At 51.6% G+C, this 26,158-nt stretch overlaps 1 protein-coding gene across 7 annotated transcripts in view; it reads right to left on the reverse strand.

The window, feature by feature from the left end:
- Window positions 1–26,158, reverse strand: part of COL18A1 (collagen type XVIII alpha 1 chain) — a 241,149-nt gene that overhangs the window by 19,009 nt on the left and 195,982 nt on the right. For 5 of the 7 annotated variants that reach the window (XM_038421864.2, XM_038421865.2, XM_038421859.2 and 2 more), the window contains 14 exons: window positions 25,046–25,090; window positions 21,063–21,203; window positions 20,086–20,157; window positions 19,501–19,527; window positions 18,359–18,403; window positions 10,083–10,145; window positions 9,024–9,059; window positions 8,376–8,465; window positions 6,896–6,925; window positions 6,735–6,761; window positions 5,812–5,874; window positions 4,200–4,274; window positions 3,384–3,419; window positions 636–689 (listed from right to left, as the gene is read on the reverse strand). In XM_038421864.2, the coding sequence (XP_038277792.1) occupies window positions 636–689; window positions 3,384–3,419; window positions 4,200–4,274; window positions 5,812–5,874; window positions 6,735–6,761; window positions 6,896–6,925; window positions 8,376–8,465; window positions 9,024–9,059; window positions 10,083–10,145; window positions 18,359–18,403; window positions 19,501–19,527; window positions 20,086–20,157; window positions 21,063–21,203; window positions 25,046–25,090 (804 nt within the window). The remainder of the gene's footprint in view (window positions 1–635; window positions 690–3,383; window positions 3,420–4,199; window positions 4,275–5,811; window positions 5,875–6,734; window positions 6,762–6,895; window positions 6,926–8,375; window positions 8,466–9,023; window positions 9,060–10,082; window positions 10,146–18,358; window positions 18,404–19,500; window positions 19,528–20,085; window positions 20,158–21,062; window positions 21,204–25,045; window positions 25,091–26,158) is intronic. The other 2 variants (XM_043505772.1, XM_043505773.1) reach the window with 2 other exon arrangements.

The following is a 26,158-nucleotide window of genomic DNA, read 5'->3' on the forward strand; positions in this document are numbered from 1 at the left end:
TTACTATCACTGTTATAAATGTACACCTTATTTCCAGTCTGAATTTATCTGAAATAAACTTCCAGCCATTGCAGCATGTGAGAGCTTTTCTCTGCTAGACCGAAGAGCCAGTTATTAAACATTTGTTTCCAATGTAGGCACTTACAGACTGTGATCAAGTCACCTTCTCTTAGGTAAGCTACATAGATTGAGCTCCATGAGTCTCTCACTGTAAGGCAGGTTTTCAACTCCTTTAATCATTCTCACGGCTCTTCTCTGAACCTCTCTAATTTATCAACATCCTTCTTGAATTATGGGCACCAGAACCAGACACAGGATTCCAGCACTGTTTGCACCAGTGCCAAATACAGAGGCAAAATATCCTCTCTACTCCCACTCAAGATTCTCCTGTTTATGCATCCCACGATAGCAATTGCTCAGCTTGCTTGTGAGCATCTGGTGAAAACACGAGCACAGCGAGAGCTCCCCAAGTGAGCCAAGCTGTGTAGCATCACCAGTATTCCCTATTAGTCTCAGCATGGGGGTGTCTCCACTTCTTTCAGCCAGGGAGGTAATGGGGGCAGTGCTAGCTAGGGAAAGGAGCACCAGACCCAGCTCAGGGAACAAACCAGAGACAAGTTAAGAGAAGTTCTTACCGGTCTGCCAGGAAAGCCGATTTCCCCCTTCTGTCCAGGTCGTCCATGCGGGCCCTAAAGGGGAGAGCAGGAAAGGAACACACACTCAGACTGCACACCCGTGCAGGAATGACATGGGCAGAAACAGGGGGATAAGAAGTGCAGCTGGCTCTGTGCTGAACTACTAGATACGAAGGACAAAGGACACTGGAGTGGAAAAGCCTGGCCATGCTTCATTCCTTTGTCCTCAGCATGCACCTCCTGGCTCTGTGCATTCCTAAGTACATCAGAACAGCCATACTGGATCACACCGATGGTACATTCAGCCCAATAATCTGTCTTCCAACCATGACCAGAGCCAGGTGCTTCTGGCAGTCGGAGGTTTAGGGATACCAAGAGTGTGGGGTCGTGTCTCTGACCATCTTAACTGATAACCATTGACAGACCCATCCTCCATGAACCGATTTAGTTCTTTTGTGAACCCAGTTATACTTTAGCCTTTACAACATTCCCTGGCAGTGAGTTCCACTGGTTGTCTGTGCATTGTGTGAAGAAGTACTGCCTTTTGTTTTAAACTTGCTGCCTATTAATTTAATTGGGTGACCCCTGGTTCTTGTGTTATGTGAAGCGGTAAATAACACGTCCCTAAGCACTGTGTCTGCATCATTCATGATTTTACAGACCTCTGTAACGTCCCACTCTTCAGTCATTGCTGAACAGTCCCTGTATTTTTAACTTCTCCTCATATGGAAGCTGATCCATGCCCTTAGTCATGTTTGTCACCTTTCTCTGCACCTCTTCTCATTCAGATATCTTCTTTCAGATGGGGTGACCAGAACTGCACACAATATTCCAGGTGTGGGTGTACCATGGATTTATACAGTGGCATTATGACATTTTCTGTTTTATTATCCATCATTTTTCTAATGGTTCCTAACATGGTTATCTTTTGTTGACTGCTGCTGCACATTGAGTGGATGTTCTCAGAGAACTACCCACAATGACTCCAAGATCTCTTTCTTGAGTGGTAGCAGCTAATTTAGATCCCATCATTTTATATGTAGAGTTGGGATTATTTTTTCCTATGTGCATTGCTTTGTATTTATCAACATTGAATTTCATCTGCCATTTTGTCACCCAGTTTTGTGAGATGCCTTTGTAACTCTTTGCAGTCTGCTTTGGACTTAACTATCTTGAGTAGTTGTGTATCATTTGCCAATTTTGCTACCTCACTGTTTACCCTTTTCCAGATCATTTATGAATATGTTGAATAGGACTGGTCCCAGAACTGGTCCCCTGGGGGACACAACTACTTATCTCTCTCCATTCTGAAAACTGACCATTTATTCCTACCCTTTGGTTCCTATCTTTTAACCAGTTACCAATCCATGAGAGGACCTTCCCTCTTATCCCATGACTGCTTACTTTGCTTAAGAGCCTTTGGTGAGGGACCTAGTCAAAGGCTTTCTGAAAATCTAAGTACACTATATCCCCTGGATCACCCTTGTCCACATGCTTGTTGACTCCCTCAAAGAATTCTAGTAGATTGGTGAGGCATGATTTCCCTTTACAAAAACCATGTTGACTCTTCCCCAACAAATTATGTTCATCCATGTGTCTGACAATCTTGTTCTCTACTATAGTTTCAACCAATTTGCCTGGTACTGAAGTCAGGCTTACTGGCCTGTAATTGCTGTGATCGGCTCTGAAGCCCGTTTTAAAAATTGGATTCATGTTAGCTGTCCTCCAGTCATTTGGTACAGAAGCTGATTTAAATGATAGGTTACAGACTACAGTTAGTAGTTCTGCAATTTCACATTTGAGTTCCTTCAGGACTCTTGGGTGAATCCCATCTGGTCCTGGTGACTTATTATAGTTCAGTTTATCAATTTGTTCCAAAACTTCCTCTAATGACACCTCAATCTGGGACAGTTCCTCAGATGTGTCACTAAAAAGGAATGGCTCGGGTGTGGGAATCTCCCTCACATCCTCTAGGGTGAAAACGTATGCAAATAATTTATTTAGTTTCTCCAAATAGCCTTGTCTTCCTGGAGTGCTCCTTTAGTCTCTCCATTACCTAGTGGCCTCACTGCCTATTTGACAGACCTCCGGTTTCTGATGTACTTAAAATTTTGTTGCTGTTAGTTTTTGTGTTCTTAGCTAGTTGCTCTTCAAATTCTTTCTTGGTCTGCCATATTATACTTTTACACCGGACGTACCAGAGTTTATGTTCTTTTCTGTTTTCCTCACTAGGATCTGACTTTCACATTTTAAAAGGCGCCTTTTTGCCTCTAGCCACCTCTAGCTCCCCTGTCCTTGACGGCTGGGCCTATCCTGCAGCTCAGATAGTGCACGTGAGTTGTAGGCATTGCTCAGCACCGATTCACAGACATCCAGGTTGGAGGCCACACACTTGCTCCTGGCAATCTGACCCTGGCTATATAGAGTCAGAAGGGCTCCAGAGCAAGCTCTGGGGTTTGCCAAACCCTTGGTTCCTCTGGCCGACGGCCCCGTGTGGGGCTTGCTAATGAGCACTCACTCTGAGCGCCACCCACTTGGGCTGGTATTTCTGTCGCAGATCCAACTTCGGTACGTCTCAAACCAGTTCTGAGCAAGACAAAAGGAGGCTGCTCCGGAGTATGAAGACCATCCCCTGAACACACAATCTGTTTGCGTGACCCCCAATTGTAGTAAGCACCTGGCACACAGAGAGCGTGAAAAGCCATCCCTTACTGACAGAAGGCTAGAAAGATGTAGGTGCTAACTTACTGCTGGGCCCATGGGTCCCACGAGTCCCTGCTCACCCTGTGTGCAAAAAACAGGAAAAGAATTAGCATTATGATGCACATGTGGCCACCCACAGTCTCTTCCTGGGGCTATTTCTCCATCACCCCCATGCTGATGTCACCTCCCCATCTAGGGGTGCTGCGGCCCTCCCTGACCAGTGGGAAGGAGGATTCAGCAGGCTGTGCCTTCCCTGTAGTCCCCAGCACCGCTCACCCTGAGCACAGCTACTAACAGTGCTCACGTACCGCTGACAGATACAGGGGCCCTGGGACATTTGGGGAATTGTGTCTGCATTGTCGACAACACACTCGACTGCCCTGCAACCTCTCCAACCACGAGCCAGCCTCAAACTCTCCTCGCTCCTGCAGTGAGCTGATCTCCCTCGGCAGGATCGGCCCTGGCAGCTGTGGGGGGTCGAAGGGCAGGGACGGCTCAGTGCCCTAGCTGAGCATCGGAAGGAGGTGTGGGGGGGTGAGCTGAAGGAGATGGGCGCAGGGATAGAGCAATGTAGGCCAGTGGTTATTGGCGCTTACAGTGTAGTGAGTCATGACCAGTCGTTGCAGCCCCAATTCCCCAGGCTGGCATGGGGAGTGAGTGTGAGCCCTCACTACATCCCCCGGCTGCTCAGTGTAGCCACTGCCCCCCAGAGGCAGAGAAACCTTCATGTGAAACTAGCCCCTGCCCTGGGGCTGGCCACCCCCCACTTCCCAGAGCGTGGCGCTCCACCCTGCCCTGGAGCACCCAACGCTGGGTGAGCACCCAAAGCAGGCCAGGTGAGAGCCCGAGTCCGTGCGTGACCTTGTCTCCTTTCGTGCCGGCCGAGATACCCGTCCCATCTGGGCCGATGATTGCTCCAGGCTCTCCTTTCTCACCCTTCCAGCAGGAGATAAAACAAGCAGGAGTCAGAAGAAAGACAACCCAGCCCCTGCCCAAACAACAGCTGCCTTCCCACGGCTCTCTGTGACTGCCCAGGTGGCAAGGGAGAGCTGCTCTCAGAGTTTCTCTAACAGTTAAGTACAAGCCCATGAGTGCCACAGAGGGCTACGCTCCGGCTGTGAACTCACCCTGGATGGGGCGGTGCTCTGCTGCACTGCCCAAGAGCAGACTGTGACCTAAGAGAGGTATGGCTGACAAATGGAGGGGGACTTTTGTCCCTTTCCTCTGCTTCTCCACTATCTCTCTGGGCTCCCAGTGTGGGAGACCACAGTTTACCGTAGTAAAGTGTCATCGCTAAAGACTGGGGCTAATGAAAAATATTGGCACAAATTACTCCTAGATTCTAAGGCCAGAAGAGATCACTGCCATCATCCAGTCTGAGCTCCTGCACAGCACAGGCCAGAGACCTGCCGCACAATCATCCCTAGAGCAGAGTTTACAGACCAATGTCCAATCTGGATTTAAGAAGTGCCAGTGATGGAAAATCCATGACCGTTGGTAAGCTGTTCCAATGGTTCATTGTTCTAATGGTTAAAAATGTATACCTCATTTCCAGTTTCAACTTGTCTAGCCTCAACTTCCAGCCATTGGATCCTGTTAGACCTTTCTTGGCTAGATTATTAAATATTTGTTCCCCATGTTTTGTTACCCAGGTAATCAAGTCACCCCTTAACCTTCTCTAAGTTAAAGAGGTTGAGCTCCATGAGTCTATCACTAACAGGCCTGTTTTCTAATCTTTTAATCATTCTTGTGGCTCTTCTCTGACCCCTCTCCAATTTATTAACATCTTTCCTGAATTGTGGGCACCAGACCTGGACACAGTATGGAAGCAGCGGTTGCACCATTGCCAAATACAGGGGTAATATAATCTCTCTGCTCCTACGCGAGATTCCCGTCTATGCATCCCAGCATCGCATAGCTCAGTTTGCTCAGCTTCATTGTGAGCATCAGGGGACAGAGCTAGCACAGCAAGAGCTCCCTGAGCCAAGCTGGGGCTTCTCACGGCATCATGGAAACCCCATGATTGGAGACATTCAGAACAAGACTCAATGAAAGGCAGCAGGGAGCAGTCCTGCAGCAGCAGTGGGGATGAAGGGATGGGATAAGCCAGTAGGTGATTTTACACCTGGCATTTCTCTCATTCCGCTGGGTTCACTGGGAGCACAGCTGCTCTCCTATTACTCTCGTGGGATCTGGTGACTCCTCACAGAGTGACGGCCGCCAGCATGGTAACCCAGGTACCTGAACCAATATGAATTGCCATGCCCCATGGGACTAAAGGAGTTCAAGGCCAGTGCTGTGACAGGACTGTGTCTGGTCCCTTCCACTATGAACTGGGAGTCAGCGAATACCCATCAGTGGGGCTGGGAGTCAGAGAGCAGGAACTTTGTAGACACAAGAAACATCACATCACCACAAATCAAAATCATCCAGTGAGCACTGGGGACAGAGACAAGCAGACAGGCCGGCCTACCTTTGGTCCTGGAGTACCTGGGAAACCTGGCACTCCTGAGTCTCCTTTAGGTCCCACTGGGCCCTGCAAACGGAGGCAGGGAGGAATAGCCATGAAGACAGTGTAATGATGCAGGATACCCCTTTACTTCCAGTACTGTGGGCTTCCCCCAGGGGGGCTGGAACAATCTGTACAGTGGGGGTGCTGAGAGCCACTCAACCAAACTGTAAACCCTGGATATGATGGAATCCACTTCAAGCCATTGCCCCTAGTTCCAGCACCTATGACTTCTCCCAAGGTGGGGCAGGCAAGGAGATGCCTTCCCAGGGGTTAGAAAGCTCAGGCCCACAGAAGATGTTTGCAGCTTGCTTCACAAGAAGCCTGGTTGCTTTGGCAGGCAGGAGTTTGCACTCAATGTATTTGGTCAAAAACACCCAAACAAAGGTCTGCAACGTATTACTGCAGGCAAATGTACTGTGTGGCCCCAGCGTGTCTCGCACAGCCTGTGTAGCAAGCGCGTCTCCACAGACAACGTTACACGGTCGTGTAAACCCGTAACACTCTTGAAAGTGACGGGAATCGAAATGAACCTCAGCTCTGGCCCAGTCACAAGCAGGTCTCCACAAACGCCCCGACCCAGCATCTGACAGAGTCGGCGTCTCGTGGGTGCCACGTTAGGAACAGGAAAGGGGCCAGATTCCCAGCTAGTGTGCGCAGGCTTTGACTCCAATGGGGCTACACGGATTTACACCAGCTGGGGATCTGGCTCAGAGAGAAACTCAACATTTAGCTCCAGGTCCGGACTGTGAACACCCCGGATTGGTGAGTGTCTGGATCTGGGGGGTTGGTTCGGGCTCCCACCGGGGACATGGGCTCCTCAGCATGGGGCACAGGTAGCCTTCCCATTCTCAGGGCTCTGTCAGTAAAATCATAAAGCTACTCACCGGGAAGCCAGCTTGACCTTGTCTGCCCTGAGGAAAGAAACAGACACCTGTAAACTCTCTCTCCTCAGGCACTGGGATAAGTGTAAAACCATTGATGCACAAAGGGGACTGCTGGGGCTGCTGGCTGGGCAAATGGCAGGGGGATGCTCAGGGCTACGTACCTCAGGGCCTGGCAAACCAGCTAATGCTTTCTAAAAAGGAAAAGATACATATTATACCACAGATCCCCACTGTCTTCCTCCTGCCTACCTCAGTGATGCCAAGAACTGACTTTCTGCCAAGGGAGGGGCTGACCCAAAGCCCCCTGGGGTCAATAGGAGACTTCGCACTAACTTCAGCCAGCTTTGGCTCAGGCCCACTGCTCTGCTTGTTAAGGGCGATGTGCCCTCTCCCAGCGTGAAATGCCCCAGCCGAACTCGAAAGGCCATGCCGATGGGTTCTACGGGTTTGGTCCTTTCCACTTAGCGCCACTTATTCCTTCTCCCACTGTCATGCTTTTATCCTCTCTGCTGCACGCAGCCATTGTGTCAGGGCCTGGAGACACACGGCCACATGTACACGATATAGGCTCTGTGCTGAAGATCTCACCGTTTAAAACAGCTCGAGATAACCAAGCAAGCTGTCTGAGCCGTTAGGAACATAGCCTAAGACAGACCTCTGCCCATTTACTCAGTTTAGCTTGTGCTTAACCGTCCCATCAGTTTGTTCTAGCCCATGTCTTTAATCACTCATTCACACGTCCAGGGGCACACAAGCGTCCTGTCATCATGTTCAGGGTGCACACAGGTGGCGCTGGACTGGGCTGGATTTCCTGCGGTGTACTTTTAATTATGGCACTGGCCTGGTCTAGCTCCCATTTGTCTGCGTTTCAGCTCCAGCCAGCTCTGACTTCCCTTTGCCTAAACCCTCCCATCTCTTCTTTCCTCTGCCGGCCCTTACTGGAGCTCCCTGCCCTCCCACCTGGCTCTCTGAACAGTGCTAATGTTCACACAGCTGAGTTTGCAAAATGGCAACAGCCTCCACTCACACAGGTCCTGATCCTGCAACTGGAGGAGGACAGGCAGCACCCGGCCCCTGCCTGGAGCCCCGCCCAGGCACGAGGTGCAGCAGGGCACTGCCACTTGCAGGGCTGGCCCAGGCATTGCCTCTCTGAACTCACAGGGGTATCAGCATGTGGGAGCGCTCTCAGTTTCGGGGCTTTTACTCCAAGTTAAACAGGTGCTTCTCCCCAGGGAGCAGCTCCACAGCCCGGACCAGTCCTGCCAGCGGTGACACTCTTGCTGAAGTGGGTGGGTGAGATTCTGTGGCCTGCGTTGTGCAGGAGGTCGGACTAGATGATCAGATTGGTCTCTTCTGACCTTAATATCTATGAAGCTATGAAAGTGCACTCAAGCGCAGCCCGGCTCCAAGCTGCATGAGCCGTGGGATGCTGGGGCCCCAGCTGGGGGTCGGCACCAGCCCATAGTAACTCACCAGTGCCAGGCAGGCACGAAGGTGCTGCTCAGCCTGATGCTAAACCCAAGGGAACTGGCACACAGCAGCCGGTTGTGACTGCTGCAAGGGTGTGGGCAGAGAGGGAACAGCCTGGGCAGAGGGGGCCCAGAGACAGGAGTGCAGGCCACAGGGGAGACGCGTCCTTACCTCTTCACCCGACGCATAGATGACCTGCCCCGGGGGTCCAGGGAGCCCAGGGGGGCCTGGGGATCCCACTCCATCTTGGCCTTGTTCACCCTGAGAAAGACAATTCAGTGCAGGCTTCCTTCCTACCGCATCCAACCTCAGCCCACATGGCCCCTTCTCGCAACTGCAGGGCCCTCCCCACAAGCCTGCCCCCCCTTACCGTGGGCCCAGGCCCTCAAGCCCAGACCACGCCCCTCACTGGGCCCCCGAGCCCAGACCGTGCCTCCCCCACCTTGCCCCCGTGGTGCCCAGATGGCACCGCCCAGATGGCGGCCAGGCCCCCGATCCCAAACTGCACCCCCTCCAGCCCAATGGGGCTGGATTCCCAATCCTAGCCTCCCCCCACCGCCCTGAGCAGCTGGGGGTGGAGACAGAGCTTGGCGATCAGAGCAGCCCAGAGGCTGGTGGGCCAGAAGCTGGGCTGGGCCGGCATGGAGGGAAGGGAGCCAGCCAAGCCGGGATGAGACACTGTTCAGAATCAACAAGGGACCAAAATACGCACACAGATGCCACCCCCGAACCAGAACAGAGCTCAAGGGGCTGGGGGAGGTCGCGCCGTGTGCTCCCCAGAGAACGGCAGTGTGCACCGGCACCCAGCACAGTACTCACCTTAGACCCCTGGCTGCCCTTGTCACCCTTGGGTCCCTGCAACGAGAAGCAGGGGCGAGAGCTGCTCACCTCCACGCCCAGGAGAGAGAGACAACACAACACAACACACAATCTTCACATTGCTACGGTGGCCTCTGAATCCACACTACAGGCGTCAAGTGGCAAAGTGCCAGCCTGGCAGAAGGGGCAGGCTCCGGTACCTACGAGGGTCTTGCGCTCACTTCAGAGACAAACTAGTCCTGCCTCTGCCATCACGGAAACAGCAGGGGAGCTGGTCCAGAGAGAGCAAAGAGACAGAACAGGCTCTAACGTCCCAGGACGTCTCCTGTGGCTAACAGGCTGTACCCATTAGCGACCGTGCGGCGAGGGACAGCCCTGGCGGGAACGGCGCCATCACACAGGCGAGCCGCTTGAATGAACTGGGAACGGAGGAGCTGAGCCTGACGAGGTAACCAAATGGGGTGAAACAGTCCCTCTTGGGGCTAGCAGGAGCTGCAGCTCTGCTGATGAGAACGCTCCTGCCTCTTGGCATGGCCCGTCCTGTCCCCAGGGGAACAGCAGATGCCCCCCATGATCTATCTGCTAGTGGAGTTTATACACCAGTGCAGTCTCTGCACCTGGGGCAGGGCAGGGCACCAAAAGGAATTGGAAACCTGGCCAAACACAGAGCAGAATGGGACCCTCTAGAGTGCTGGGGGTGTGGGCAGGGACAGCGCGTGGAAGAGCTGGGAACCAGGTGGGGGTGGGAAACGATGGCCAGGGACAGGCTGTGAACAGACCAGGCAGGTCTGCTCAGCCGACGGAGAGCGACTCAGATGCATTTTATCAGTCTGCAGCGAGGACTTCAGTGACAGGGCAAGGGACACCTGACATTTGCCACTAGGAAGCAGACCATTTGTATGTGTCACATAGCAGTGAGAACAATCCAGGCCCTGCATCCGCAACCAGCACGTGCTGAAGTTGCCCCACTACAAACACCTGGGCAGGGGCTCTAAGAATAACAGAGACTCCACAAAGAGTAGTTAGGGTGGGTCAGGGAGCTGGAATCCCGACACTCACCTGAGGTCCTGGGAAACCTTCCAGCCCTGGGCGCCCATCCACACCTGGAGCCCCGTGGTCCCCCTGGAACACACAGACAATCGTAGCACACTGAGACTTTGCTTTTGGCACTGAGAGCCCTGGTCTTTGAGGGTGTGACTCGCATTCCAACAGTCCAGAGTCTGGCTGCCACAGGGCCCCACCCAGCTCTAGGCAGACCTCTAAGCCCAGAAGGCACTCTGGGCAACCTTGCTCTAGGGTCCACACAAGGGTTTTTGGTGGATTCTGTGTCACAAAACCACACACTTTACAAATCTGCCTGATGACACTGTTGAGCATTTTGAAATATCAACCTGTCATTCCATCTCGCCACCCCTGTCCCCCCAGAACCAGTAAGACCGTGTGTGATCTGCCGCATACAAAATTAAGTTCTAATCTATGAAATGCATGCATTTAATACTTGCTATAGCCATCAGTACCTATATATTTGAATCACAGAGGTACAAGAGGAGGGGAGTCGGGGCAGCCCTCGATTTTCATTAGATATACCAACCACTCTTTTAATGTGAAAAATATTCAGCACATTATATTCAAGAAGAAGAATAATTTGAACCAAATTCTTAACATTGGAATCATTATAAATGATTAGTGATCTCCCTCATTCAGACCACTAAGTGCCCCAGGATGAATAATACGAGTCATTGCTTGTGATCTCCCAAAGCTAAAGCTGATTTCGTCAGGTCATTGCTACACACTACACCTCCCTGCCCTGTACAGAACATGGTCCATGGCAGTTTGGCGCGGTTGCATATGCATCTCATAGATTTACAAGGTGCATCACTCTCACAAGAGTACTTGTTTAACTTCAAAATATCCAGAGAACAAGCACAGCATTGTCTGCTACAGTTTTTGGAAGGAGAGACTTGTCATGGTGGATCCATCCCTAATGGATTCCAAGCACTTTTACCCACACACGCATGGAGATGTGCTCATTTTCCATTTTCTTTAAATGCTTTGGTCGTTGAGGGTAAGGAGCTGAGCTCTGGTGGTACCTTTGCCAATTTTTGCTGACCGATTTCTGCCGTGTGTCTGACGTGGTGGCAGTTTGAGTGTTTGTAGCTGGCAGCCATGAATTTGGTTGCCTGTTCAAGGACACCAGGCTCTGCTGCACTGATGTCACTCTGCAGAGAGAGGGAGCATCTAGCACACAGAATCTTCAACAGTGCCTTTGCCAAGACCATACTAGTTAGCTACTGTATCACAGCCTGAGTGCATGGGAAGGTAACAGCCCTTGTACAAGGTGAACCTGTTCCTAATTAGCAGTAGCATGGATGTCTAGTCCAGCTCTCCCTTGGATTGAGGGGGTTCCATGCTCACTAAAGATATTGCGCCCTGTTTGCAGTAATGGTGCAGGAGCAAGACAAATACATCAGTGTAGTCTGATAACACGGATATTCCCACCTGTTCCTCTTTCGCGACCATCACCATTTGTTTTACAAGGATGCTGTCGGCCTCCTCATAAAAGACGGTCATATCTTCTCGGTTGATCACCACACCTCCCTGATTTATTTCAACTGGGCTGCCGTCTCTGCCTGTGATGATTAGCTTGTGCTTTAGTATGAGTCGTTAGTTAAACTTCTTGTCTTGAATGAGTTCTATACAAATCTTATCAATCAACTGTGTCTTATTTTCAGTAACCATCAAGAATTTTCTGTGGAGGTGTGACAGAGTGTGCTAAAGAAAAGGAGTACTTGTGGCACCTTAGACACTAACAAATTTATTTGAGCATAAGCCCCAGGGTTCTATCACTCCCGCCATAGAAAAAGAGCAGCAAAGAAGCCCTCCAAGTGGCCTAGACAGACTGTGCAGGGAGCAGCAAATCAGAGGGTTGCAGACCCATTTGGAAGGAGCTGTAGAGTGAGAGTCAGGCAGTTGCTGCCTGGAGTTGGAGGAGTGAGAACTGTGTTCCAGGCTGGCTGAAGGAGCAGCACCACAGACAGATCAGATGCTGGCAGGGAGCAGGGGAGTAAGAGAGAGGGGTCCTCACTGGCTGCTGGGACGGCGAAGAGGACTTCGGCCTTGCGGTAAGGTGAAGGTGAAGGTGCAGGAGTGGGGGAGTGGGCCAGGGAACCTAGCAGCACAGTGATTAATTAAAGGGGTTTTGTTTTGTTGAAAGCCCACAGACTGTGTGTGAGACTTGGCTGGAGGGCTGAGTCACTGAAACCACCTGAGAAACCAGCCACAGAAGTCACCACAGACTGAGGGAGGTGCAAATGCACACCCAGGCAGGGGGTGCTCACGAGAGGTGGGTACCACCTTGTTGCAGGAGGTAGCTGTGTGCTTATATTCAACAGATGCACTTCCGTTTGTTTCTGTAGCTCTGCTAGATCTTGCGACCCTCTTTGTGCTGAATTCTTGGAACCTGCCAAAGACAAGATACACATCACCTGCTGCTCGCTTGTGCTCAAGGCAGACTTTGAAACTGGTCATAAAGTCCTTGATGATACCACCTGCTGGCCAGTGAACTATCCAAAGAACTGCGGAACCGCCAGTGAACAAGCCGGTGATTTCTTGTGAAGTATATCTAGTTGACACCTCAGTCTGCAGCTGCTTCTTGAGGCTTGGTAGAGGAGCAACTCCTGTGATAAAATATTCTTGATGTCAACTTCTCATGAACTTGCTTGTAGGCCAATCACTTTTGAATAGATAAGGCTAGTATCCAATACCAACCTGTACCTGCTTTTTTTGGTCACTGCCAGTGCCTCTATTACCCTTGACATTGTGTCATACAACCATCTGGGCCAGCTACGTTCAAATTCTGGCATTTGGCGAACAGCACTTGTAAGCGTGTGTTCACTCATTGCTTGTGGCGTCTCCTGCTGGCTGTCCTGGGAATTAGCTCCGCCAGTCTTGCACTCTCCCTCCAGTGGTGTCTTCCCCCACCTTGTCTCACTCCGTGGCCCTGCTCACTCCAGGATCAGCAGTCTTCTCCTCATGGCTTGGCCTCTGGCCAAGTCAATAAGGTCCTCCCCTTCTGGGGCATTCAAAGTCTTTTCAGACTCACTGTTCAGCTGGTGCCTCCCATAACCTGGCCACTCCCCGGTGACGGGTTGGGGAACCCAGGCCCACCCTCTATACTGGGTTTTAGTCCAGGAACCCTGTAACAAGCAGCCATGGTCCAGGTACAGTCCTATGCCTTGCTGCTGTTTCTCTGGGCTTCTTCCTACCTGTCTGACTTCCCCACTCTCTGGGTTTGCCAGCCTCCAACTCCCTCCCCACAGAGTGACTGCAGCCTACCCCAGCACCAGATCCCATCTGCAGTCAGTTACCTGGCTTTATACAGACACTGCCTGTTCCTGCATAGGTGAGACTGTTCCTAATCCTGCCTAAAGTGTCCCTATTTGCGGCCTCAGTAGCTGACTGGGCCCTCCTGACTAGTGAGAGAAGCACATGCCATTACAGTGCGTCATCTACACTGACCAATGGTGGTGCCACTACCACCACCGTCTGTTATTGCCCTCTGGTGCTTCCTGGGGTGTAAGGGATTGATGCAAAGCGCTAGCTTCTTCAATGGCTTCTCTATCCAGTGCATCTGCACCAATGCTGAATTTCATTACTTCTTTGGGGAGCACTCGTATTTGTGCCTCATTGGGGTCTTTCATGTTTGCAATGTCTTCCACCAGCCAGCTGCACTGGTCAAGGCTAAGAGCCCAAATCTTGAGCGTCTCTAGCTTCAGGCTGATCCCAATGAGGCACCCATCCGTCGCCTGACATGGCATCCCGGGAGGTATGCTGCCTGCCAGGGGTCCGTATCCGAGCCGCTACAGAAGGATTGTGGAGGATCATCTGGTCCTCTATTACCCCATGCTGCTCATCCATGTGGGCACTAATGATACTGCGAGGTATGACCCTCAGCAGATCAGAAGTGACTACAAGACTCAGAGTAAGGGTGAAGGAATTCGGAGCACAGGTGGTGTTCTCTTCGATCCTTCTGGTCAAGGGTAGGGGCCCAGGCAGAGACAGATGCATCCTGGAGGTGAATGCCTGGCTGCAAGGATGTGTCACCAGGAGGGCTTCGGCTTCCTTGACCACGGGATGCTGTTCCAGGAAGAAGGACTGCTAAGCACAGATGGGGTCCACCTACTGAGGAAGAGGAAGAGCATATTTGTATACAGACTGGCTAACCTAGTGAGGAGGGCTTTACCCTAGCTTGGAAGGGGGCATGTGATCAAAGCCCACATGTAAGTTAAATACATGAAGACCTGGGAGAAGGGTCGGAATCTGGGGGGGAGCATAGGCTGTTACATCAGGGATAAAGGAGAGACAAAAGAGAACTGGGGGCGAGAGGAATCAAATCAGTATCTTAGATGTCTGTGTACTAATGCGAGAAGTATGGGGAATAAGCAGGAAGAACTCGAAAAGCTAGTAAATAAACACAACTATGACATAGTTGGCATCACAGAGACCTGGTGGGATAATACACATGACTGGAATATTGGTATAGAAGGGTACAGCTTGATCAGAAAGGACTAGCAGGGAAAAGAGCATGGAGGTGTTGCCTTATACATTAAAAACATATACACTTGAACTGAGGTTGAGATGGAAATAGGAGACAGACTTATTGAAAGTCTCTGGGTAAGGATATAAGGGGTAAAAACCAAGGGTGATGTCATGGCCCGGTCTACTACAGACCACCTAACCAGGAAGAAGAGATAGATGAGGGTTTTTTTAAACAACTAACAAAATCAGCCAAAGCCCAGGACTTGGTGGTGATGAGGGACTTCAGCCACCCAGCCATCTGTTGGGAAAACAACCCAGCAAGGCACAGATTATCCAACAAGTTCTTGGAATGTATTGGAGACCATTTTTTATTTCAGAAGGTGTAGAAAGCTATGAGGGGAGAGGCTGTTCTAGATTTGATTTTGACAAATAGGGAGGAACTGGTTGAGAATTTGAAAGTGGAAGGCAGCTTGGGTGAAATGATAGAATTCATGATTCTAAGGAACGGTAGGAGGGAGAACAGCAAAATAAAGACAGTGGACTTCAAGAAGGTAGACTTTAGCAAACTCAGGGAATTGGTAGGTAAGATCCCATGGGAAGTAAGTCTAAGGGGAAAAACAATTGAAGACAGTTGGCAGTTTCTCAAAGAGACTTTATTAGGAACAAGAGCAAACTTGCCCACTGCATAGGAAAGACAAGAAGTATGGCAAGAGACCACCCTGGCTTTACCAGGAGATCTTTAATGATCTAAGAATCAAAAAAGAATCCTACACAAAGTGGAAATTAGGTCAAATTACAAAGGATGAATATAAACAAACACCACAAGAATGTAGGAACAAAATTAGAAAGGCCAGGCACAAAACAAGATCAAACTAGCTAGAGATATAAAGGGTAACAAGAAAACATTCTACAAATACATTAGAAGCAAGAGGAAGACTAAGGACAGGGTAGGCCCGTTACTCAATTGGGGGGGGGGAGGGCGTGCGCACGCAGGGGAAATAAGAACAGAAAATGTGGAAATGGCAGAGGTGCTTAATGACTTCTTTGTTTCGGTTTTCACCAAGAAGGTTGGTGGTGACTGGACATCTAACTAGTGAAAATGAGGTAGGCTAGAGGCTAAAATAGGAAAAGAACAAGTTAAAAATTACTTAGATAAATTAGTTGTCTTCAAGACACCAGTGCCTGATGAAATGCATCCTAGAATACTCAAGGAGCTGACTGAGGAGATATTGGAGCCATTAGCGATTATCTTTGAAAAGTCATGGAAGATGGGAGAGATTCCAGAAGAGTGGAAAAGCGCAAATCTAGTGCCCATCTATAAAAATGGAAATAAGGACAACTTGGGGAATTACAGACCAGTCAGCTTAACTTCTGTATCCAGAAAGATAATGGAACAAATAATTATTCAATCAATTTGCAAACATCTAGAAGATAATAAGGTGATAAGTAACAGTCAGCATGAATTTGTCAAGAACAAATTGTGTCAAACTAACTTGATAGCTTTCTTTGACAGGGTAACAAGCCTTGTGATTGGGGGAGGAAGCGGTAGACGTGGCATATCTTGACTTTAGTAAAGCTTTTGATACTGTCTCACATGACTTTCTCATAAACAAACTAGGGAAATGCAACCTGGATGGAGCTACTATAAGGTGGGTGCATAACTGGCTGGAAAACCGTTCCCAGAGAGTAGTTATTAGTGGGTCACAGTCATCCTGGAAGGGCATAACGAGTGGGGTCCCCCACGGATCTGTTTAATATCTTCATCAATGATTTAGATAATGGCATAGAGAGTACACGTATAAAGTTTGCGGATGATACCAAGCTGGGAGGGGTTGCAGGATAGGATTACAATTCAAAATGATCTGGACAAACTGGAGAAATGGTCGGAAGTAAATAGAATGAAATTTAGTAAAGACAAATGCAAAGTACTCCACTTAAGAAGGAACAATCAGTTGCACACATACAAAAAGGGAAATGAATGTCTAGGAAGGAGTACCCGCGGAAAGGGATCTGGGGGTGACAGTGGACCACAACCTAAATATGAGTTAACAGTGTAACAACTGTTGCAAAAAAAGTGAACATCATTCTAGGATGTATTAGCAGGATTGTTGTAAGCAAGACATGAGAAGAAATTCTTCCACTCTACTTTGTGCTAATTAGGCTTCAACTGGAGTATTGGACTGGAGTGTCCAGTTCTGGGTGCCACATTTCAGGAAAGATGTGGACAAATTGGAGAAAGTCCAGAGAAGAGCAACAATAATGATTAAAGGTTTAGAAAACATGACCCATGAGGGAAGATTGAAAAATTTGGGTTTGTTTAGTCTGGAAAAGAGAAGACTGAGTGGCGACATGATAACATTTTCAAGTACATACAAGGTTGATACAAGGAGGAGGGAGAAGAATTGTTCTTCTTAACCTCTGAGGATAGGACAAGAAGCAATGGCCTTAAATTGCAGCAAGGGCGGTTTAGATTGGCCATTAGGACAATTTCCTAATTGTCAGGGTGGTTAAACACTGGAATAAATTACCTAAGGAGGTTGTGGAATCTCCATCATTGGAGACTGATAAGAGCAGGTTAGACAAACATGTGTCAGGGATGGTCTAGATAATACTTAGTCCTGCCACGAGTCCAGGGGACTGGACTAGACGACCTCTCGAGGGCCCTTCCCGTCCAGTGATTCTGTGTCACCATGGCTGCAGCTATACCTTGTGAAGGTGGTTTCAATGTACGTATCCTATTTCTGGAACATGGTGCAAGACATCCTCATCCTTTGTGAACCGCTCTAAGACGCTATCTGGCGCGGATTCCGTGGGTCACAGGTCCTATAACCCTTTCCATGTTAGGCCTTGCTGAAGCCCTAGGCATGGATAACAGTATGAACCAAAGTAGGCCTGGTCTTAGCAGAACAGTAACACACCAAATATTAGCTCGCCAAGCACGCACCTTCCTGACCAGAGAGCATGGTACAAGAACATCCTGCATTCTCAAGAGAGTCTCGGGCAGCCATGTGTTAGTGTCCCTGTGACCCATTGGACAGGGCGCTAGGACCGTGCTTTGCTAACAATAAACCTGGCCGAGCACCTTCGCCACCAAACTGAGCCTGTGGCCTCAAGTAACGTTGAGATCTATGGATCAGCAGGTTGCTGAGTGCCGCTAACGCTGGTGCTCCTGAACAGCAGAACCAGCAGCATCAGAACAGCAGCATTCTGCAGCTCGACCGCCGCCAGGCAGAGCGGGCTCGCCCAGCCGCCAGGAAGTAAGGCAGCATCAGCGTCACTGTTTCTAGATGCAGCGGCCTGTCTCCTCTCTCTACATGTACGTACACCATCACGTCTCAGTTCGGGGCAGGGGAGGGACGTACCAGCAAGGTATACTGCTAATGCAGACATCACATATGTACCTGGGAGCTAACCCTGCTGCATAACAAGGTATTACTCTGAAGTGTTCGTTACAAATAACTGAAATCCAAACAAAGTGGTTTCATGCGTCAGCTGGCTTGTCAGTCAGGAGGGGCTGGAGGATGGTATCAAGGGCTCACATTTCAAAATGCTCAACAGTGACAAGGTGTCAGCAGGGAGGCTCTCTGAATTCAGGGTCTTGACATTCAGAATCCACAAAAAAAAAAAAAAAACACCCCCACCCCTACAGTCTAGACACTAAAACACGCTTTTTTGGCTTGAATTGGCTCCCGGTCTTCTAATGTACTGGGCGGGGCAGGAGTGGAGCCATCATCCCTCCGGCTAGAACTCATAAGACGGGGTGGAAGATTTTCTGCAGCTCTATGAAGTGATCCTACCTTTTGTCCTGGCAAGCCAGGCAGCCCAGGGCTGCCAGTGTCCCCCTGGAAGGTAAAGAACAGTAAATCAGTAAGGAGGAGGAGCTCTCCTGCGTGTAGCATGGGAAATGGGTGCTGGAAATGCACATTTCAGAGGTTGCACAGACCACCCCATGGATCAGGCATGTGAAGGGGCCAAGGGGCTGACAGCCAAGCTCCCTGTACCCATGCTATGGCTCACCAACACCGTCCTTCCTTCCAAGGCAATGATTTCTCAAGGCACAAAGGGCAGTCAGATGGCTAATTTCCAATGACTCAGCAGCAGCCAGGCCCCTACCTGCCCTTTGTGCCTCTGGAAACCTCCGCCCAGGCTTTCAGAGCACTCCTGGGGATGGGGTGGGGTTTGTCCCCGCACAAAAACAGCTCCTTGCTGGGAGAGGCATGTCTCAGCATAAACAACTCTGCTGGGAGGCAAAGGAATAACAAATATCACGGAAAAGTCCTGGGGGGACATCCTGGCTCCAGGGAATTCAATGGCAAAACTCCCTTCGATTCAGCAGGGCCAGGATTCCTCCCTTGCAGACTGGTAGTGGGGCAGCACTCGGCTGGATAACAGCACAGCGACACTCTGTGTAATGTGTACCGCATTGACCAGATCATGTGGGAACGCGGAAGTCAGCGGAGAGCACAGCAGGAGTTAGGATATTTTGCCGTTGTCTCAAAAAATCTGAGCAGTAGCCTTTCGGCGTGGTCGATCTGACCAGCGCTCAGAACGGACCAGACATGCGCTGGTCAGATCGACCACGCCGAAAGGCTACTGCTCAGATTTTTTGAGACAACGGCAAAATATCCTAACTCCTGCTGTGCTCTCTGCTGACTTCCGTGTTCCCACGTGATCTGGTCAATGCCTATTAGAGAAGGGGGCAGGATCGTCTGTAACACATGCCAGAGTGGAGAACATAGGAGGGCGGGGGAAAGTTCCCCACTCTGCTCGAGAGGGGGACTCCCCCGAGAACAGCGCTCCCCAGGGACAGGAGCTGGACCAGCCCCAGGGATTGGCCCTTTCATCAGAGGACACGTGTCACTGTACTCTTGGCTGGGGCTGAACAGTCCAAGTCCTGCTAGGGCAGACGGGTACAAATAGATTCCCAATGGCTCCTGACCTTGAGTCCGGGGAGTCCCGGTGGCCCCTGTATGAACAGTGAATAAATACAACACGGTATCAGGCGAATGAGCGTGTGTCCCCTCAGAAGCCCCTGAACCGCTGGGTACTTTGGTGTTTGTTAATAATTTCACTACAGAATGACACCAGCGGAGCCCCCAGGATCACACGCTGCCCCTGGGGGCGCTGTCGCTCACTCCCAGCCAGCACCAGCAGGAGAAGGCTTTTCCCAGCATCCCTCCCCCCCCCCGCGCTCTGCAAACACCTGCCCCTGCTGGCTTCACACTCCCTGCCTCACAAGCTGGCCTGCCATGGGTCCGGGAGGGTGCTGCCCGGCCAGCGGGCCTGCCGGGGGTCCGGGCGGGTGGCCTGCCGGGGGTCGGGGCAGGCGCTGCCTGGCAAGCTGGCCTGTTGGGGGTCTGGGAGGGAGTTGGCAGCTACAGGCTCGAGCTGCAGACATGAAGTCCATGGACTTGGGGGGTCATTTCCTTGCTTAGCACCCTGTGCAATGCCCGGTTTCCTGGGCAGGGTGGAAGAATCCTCAGGAAGGGAGAGCCAGGGTTAACTGACGGCCAGGGGGACTTACCTGCAGCCCTTCGGGTCCGCGTTCTCCAGGTAAGGTAGAAAGGAAAGGCATCCCCGAGCCTTCCATGTCGCCCTAGGGTAACAAACACCCGGTGAGATGCAAACACGGCTCACTCCGCCACCCAGGCCAAAGTGAGGGCAGAGGCATGGAAGCTAGGCTGTTTTGTAAGGCAGAATCACAACAAGCAAACAGCAAATGGGAGCCGTGTCAGCCGGGAGCCCAGGGCCTAGCCGTCAGCTTGGCCTTTTCTTCACATAGCGAAGCAGTGGTGGCATGTGGTACCCGGGGCACAGCATGCAGGCCTCTGTGCTCGGACAGCAGAACAGCAGCCGCCTGAGAGGCACCGTTACTGTGCACAGCCAGAACTCCCAGGGGCAGGCCCTTCCCCTCCCCGTATCCCGCCGGAGCAGTGGGAAGGGAAAGGTTCCCCACACACTGGGAGGGACACTGGAGTTCTGCCCCACCACACTGCTGCAGGGCCTGCCAGCTCAAAGCCACTTGACTAGCGGGTTGCAGGTCAGAGTGAGGGGGCTGGGCACACACATCAGCCCAGAAAGGGGGTCCTACAAGCAAGAACTGGGATCCCATTAGGGTCCCAATGGAGGGTCCAATGCAGGCACCAGAGCGGGCAGACAACACGCTCCCTACGGGACCCCGAGTCCAGCCCCGCAGAGCACACAAACAATGTGCCCTTTGCAGGATCTGCCAAGTGGGGCCCGCACAGAGCACACGGGCAACGTGCTCCTCATGGGATGCCCGGGTGGGGCCCCCAGAGCACACGGGCAATGCGCTTCCCACGGGACCCCCTCAAGTGGGCCCCCCCAGAGCACATGGGCAACGTACTCCCTGCAGGACGCCTCGAGCAGGGCCCCCAGAGCACAGAGGCAACATGCTCCCCCTGCAGGATGCCCACTAACTCATGGCAGGAATGGAGTGTTAGGATTTCAATCTGCTTAGCAGCCACAGCTGGTACTTACAAATCCAACCTCGTAGCCTGGCCCAGGAGGTCCAGCAGGGCCTGGGGGACCTGGTGGTCCTCGTGGTCCCATAGGTCCAGGAAGGCCTGCCAGCCCGGTTTCCCCTGGGGCTCCGGCCAGCCCCATCTCGCCCTTACCGCCCTGCAAGTAGGAACAAAAGGAACCCTGTCACGCAGCCATGCTATGGCCCGAGCTCTGAGGCCGCAGAGCCTGCGGGGGAGGGTAGCTCCCAGGCACACATGGCCCTGTCTCGCCAGAGCAATGGGATCGAACAGCCCAGAGCGGAGGGGAGCGTTCCCTCCCCCACTGCCCCGCAGCCGGAAGGACAGCACAAGCCAAGACTGAGCAGCAAATCAGACAAACAAAACAAGCGACCCGAGACCCATGTCAGTTGCCAGCACTTCCCAGCCAGTCCCAGAACCGCTTGCGCTGGCAGATTTGATGAGAGACACAGGCACATTCTGGGTGAACGCACCTTTCAGGAAGGTGAGAAACTCACCCCCACAGTTAGTGCCAGGTACGGTGAGGGCAGGTTCTGCGTCCTCACTGCTCTGCTGGGGCACCCTTCCTCTGCCCTGCAGCACCCATTCCGCTCCTGAGCGGAGACTGCCAGTCCCACCCCTGTATCGCAAGATCAGTGCTCTCTGCAGAGTGGAAAACGTCCCCCAGGGTATGTGCATGAAACTACCAACCTAATTCTTTCTAAGGAAATGCTGCTCAAAAGCCTGCCAGCTGGAAAGCCAATGAACTGAGTCAAAGTACCTCTCCACACACGTACAAGGAAGCAAGGGAACGGCTAGCATCCCTCTGCAAGTTACATGTGCAGAGACCCTGCACTGTGTCTCCTAGTACAATTCTGTACGTCCTGGGAGCTCAGAGGCATGCCCCTGGCTTAGCCCAGCCCACTTCATGTTTTCCTCATTGGTCAGACAGAGCCATTCGCTGCACTCGGAAGTTTGACTTTGCATGACATTTCCCTCTCACTATCAGAGCATTAAGGGTTGTGCAGACGGTGGGCAATACAGAATGAAAATACCGTATGGAAGGAGCAATATTCAACAGAAATTGTGAACTACGTTATCCACGTTATTAACTCCTCAGACAGTAATAAAGAAAAGGTCAGCATTTCAAATGCTTTCCTGCTTGCACTGAATAAATGCTTTTACAAGTACCTATAAACCATACACAAAAGAGACCTGCAATTAACCCAGACATGCAATTAACCCAGGAGACGGATGCTTCTCAGGCTTGCTTTGCCTCAGTCTGTCACTGCTTTGTGTTTCTACGCTGCCACCAGACTTTTAAATCTAGTAGCTCTTTATATTCAGTAACACAACACTTCCACTGATCTCATGGAAAAAATTCCAACCAATTTTGTAGCATAAAAAGTGTAATTCCATAACTGATGACATGTGATCACTCGCCTCCGGTGTAAGAGAGGCAACCACCCCCCACATGGCTGGGCAGAGTTTGGATGCACTGGACTCAACCTACAAACAAGCTCAAAGAGCACAGATTTGCCATTGATAACCTGACATGCAGAACCACACAGAGCAACTGGATTTAAGTGACTTTCCTCCATAGGATTCTCTTATTTTTGACAGCGAGAGCTCTGAGACACATGCGCCTGTCTAAGCCATACCGTCGGCACGCATGCACGGAACCTTTACCTCGAACCTGGTCTCTCCCACAGGTGGGGATGTAGAGTAGTAAGAAAGCAGCTCTAGCAGGTAGGAAGGGATAGGAGGCAGGTTGCTCTGATTAGATGGGAAAAGAGTGAGTGGAGACGGAGAGAAGAGTGACAAGAGAAAAGAAATCATTTCCTATGAGCACTGGTGGCAGAGCAGACGTTACAGCCCCATGGCCTTCCAAAACAACCCTTTGCTGGGAAACAGGCTCAGGAGTTCGTATTCCTATCTTCTGTTAGATCAGTCCCAGATTCCACACGGGACCTAGCAATGAGCTCAAACCCAGAAGCCAGCTCCTGCCCTGGCTGGTGTAAATCAATGGAGCTCTGTCAACTTCACGTCTTGATGCCAACGTGCACCAGCTGGGCGCTGGCCCCAGCGGCTTCGGTTTAGCACAATGGATCCACGTGCTCACCCTGGGCCCTCCGACTACCCCTCCAGAGTAGCATCCATGTGAGTGGAGCCCAGGCCTTATACCCACCCTGTGCAGAGCGATGCATCTCACCCGCTCCCAACAGCTGGGGACATGGCCTGGAGAACTGCAGATCTAGGCCCCAATTCTTTCTAGCACTCAGGCCCAGATTTAACGGGAAGCCTCCGTGTCTCGCTGCTGTGACTGAGTCACAACGGACACAGCGCACGCTCCAGGGCACTGGGGAATTGCAGCCTCGGCCCAGAGCTTCCGCACCCTGGTGCTCAGCCAGAAGGGCTTGAGTTGTTTTGTGCCCACAGACCCTCAGGAAGAGCATGTGTGCTTCCAAGCACATGCTGCCCTCACCCAGCCCAGACATGACATCAGTTATACGTGTGCTCTGGAGAGCGAGACAGAGGAAAGAGGCAGGACAGAACAAAACACCAGTGGCAGGCAGAGGGGAACATGCAGGGAACGGGACCCACAGTGGGTAATCAGGAGACTGAAGGAGCCACTGAATTGGCCAAGGGTAAATGGCCTAAATGCAGGTACTGATCCACTGTATTCATTCCCAATTCAAGTATCTCTGTGCACCGCTCGTCGACATGGGAATGGTTGTCTCAGGAATGGCAATTGCTGTAAGCTAGTTGGCCAGCACTCCTCCTCTTATGTGGATCATCCCCTGGATTTGATTCTGGATTTCTATTTCTAACGGGGCGCTCTATCTACTATTAAAACTCCACGCGCTTGAGCGCCAGAGCCAGTTTTGCAGCACTGAAAATTCCCAATATTTTAAAATTACATTGAGTTCCTTCTGCGTGGGACATCCATCAAAAAACCAGCAGAAATAGCCTTTCCCAATTAGGAAAACTACACTTTGGCTTTCTTGGTGGATCTAGGCTGTGGCAGTTCTCGGAAGAAAATAAAAATCAAGAAGAAGAAATTAGAGACCCAAGAGCTTGAAAGAGAAGCCATAAAGCAAATGGCTTTTGCCATATGGAATTTTGTTAAAGTTTAGATAATGTTAAGGTCCCGTTTCAGTTTAAAGCACAGACGTCCGAATAGTGACTGTCAGATGGACGCCTTGTGGGTATGGGGAAGGCCTGACCGTGCGAAGCCTCAGGGCGGCATGGAATTCTGCTCACAAGAGGAGAGTAAAGTTACACAAGCGAGTGTTTGCAGGATTGGGGCCTTATCCCACATCAGTGACTGCATTGAATGTGCTGAGCATACGAGTTAAAAAGTATTTCCACTAGTCACGTTGTAAGCTCAGCCAGGATTGTGACGAGCCCTGAGCCAAACTGCAGATATACATGGGACAGTGTCCTGCACCAAGACCTCCCCCATGCTGATCCGTGGCTGGGAAAGAGAGTTGCTCTCCGACAATCGTGCTGAGGTCTGAGGTATCCTTGTATCCTCCTGGCCAGCATGTAACACCTGCTGCTATGCTGGAAGCTGTGCAGCCATTGATGGGAAAGCTCTTTACCGTAAAGGTGCAGAGTCCCCATTTCACAGGTGGGAAAGGTGAAGCACAGAGTGTTTCCTGGTCAGCATCACAACCCGATTCAGTGACTGAGCTGGCAACAAGATGGCAGTGCCCTGGCACCACACTGCCGGCCACCACTCAGGAGATGTGCGAGCGGCACATCACGTGTCACGTTTCCCGTCTCTTCCTGAACTTAGCCACACATCACAGGCCTGCCTGTGACACCTGCCATGAGCTCTCCCTTCCACCCACCCTGGCTGGGTACAGCCTGCAATTGAACGAGAGCAGATAGATCCCCAATGGAATCTGGGTGCTGGTTTCCAAGTCACCTGCACTACAAGGGGCAGAGTTATCTCAGAGCAAGACAACAGTTCTGGGGGAGGGGAGGTTACTGTACCTTGGGTCCAGGAGCTCCGGGGAGGCCAAGCTCGCCTGGGTCCCCCTGGGAACAAGAAGGGAAGGAAGAGTGAATCGTCAGACAGAGTGCTGCAGGCCAGGGCAGAGGGGAGAGCTGTCCGGTCCAGTGGCACACTAGGACAGCTGGGGGGACTGTGTAACCTGGAAGTCATGGTGGGTTACCTGTTCACACACTTCTTTGGAGTCTTTTTTGACACAGAGCTGGGGATACATTATTACCTCACACGCCCTTAGCTACAAGTCTGGGTACACTTCCACCAGCAGAGCTACCACAGCCCTGCTCAAGATCCGATCCTGGGCACCCAGGACAGTCGCAATAGTGACCAGAACAGCTTCCCGCCACCAAGAAAGCTACCACAGTTAACACAGGTCTGATCCCCGATTTCTGGGGGCGCTCGCTCCCTGGTGCACAGCATGCGTGGAGCACAAAGGATCCTGCCAGGTGTGTGGCAGTGCACAGACTCCAGCCAGGACACTGAAGGTGTGGCACGCCGTGAAGGACTGCAGCAGGCTTGCACAGCAGCCTCACACCGGCTCCACACAGCGGCCGCACATCCCACACTCTGTCCACGAGGGGACGCTGGGAGCAGAGGCCCCGTCCATAGTCCCCAGTCAGCCGTGATCATTGGGGACCCTGCTGCAGGTTTGCACTCTGTGGGCAGGGACAAGGCAGCCTGCGGGGACCAATGTCAGCCCGAGTCAGTGGCAACCACCAGGCTGCCATCCGCAGTGGGCGTGCTGGGCAGATGCCAGCTGAAGTGGGGGCATATGAGTGGGGTGTGGGCTGCTTTATTTTCCACTCCCTGATAGCTGCATTTCCTGCTATGCCTCCTGTCCAGCCCTCTCCGTCTGTCCGTCACATTCGCTCAGCACACCAGGGGCACGCAAGTTCCCTCCAGCCCTTTGCCACCGACCCCTGCCGTGGGCCAGGCTTGCTCCTGAGATGGGATTTCTTATGACGCTCTATGATGTGTACTATTTGAGCACCTAGAAGGCCAGGGATGGCCCTGGATCCCTTCGTGTTAGGCGCTGCACAAACGCAGAGCAAGACCACACAGCTGCGGTCGGCTCACAGACTGCATGCCCTGACCTG

Source organism: Dermochelys coriacea, chromosome 11 (assembly GCF_009764565.3).
Source record: "Dermochelys coriacea isolate rDerCor1 chromosome 11, rDerCor1.pri.v4, whole genome shotgun sequence".
Taxonomy (NCBI): domain Eukaryota; kingdom Metazoa; phylum Chordata; order Testudines; family Dermochelyidae; genus Dermochelys; species Dermochelys coriacea.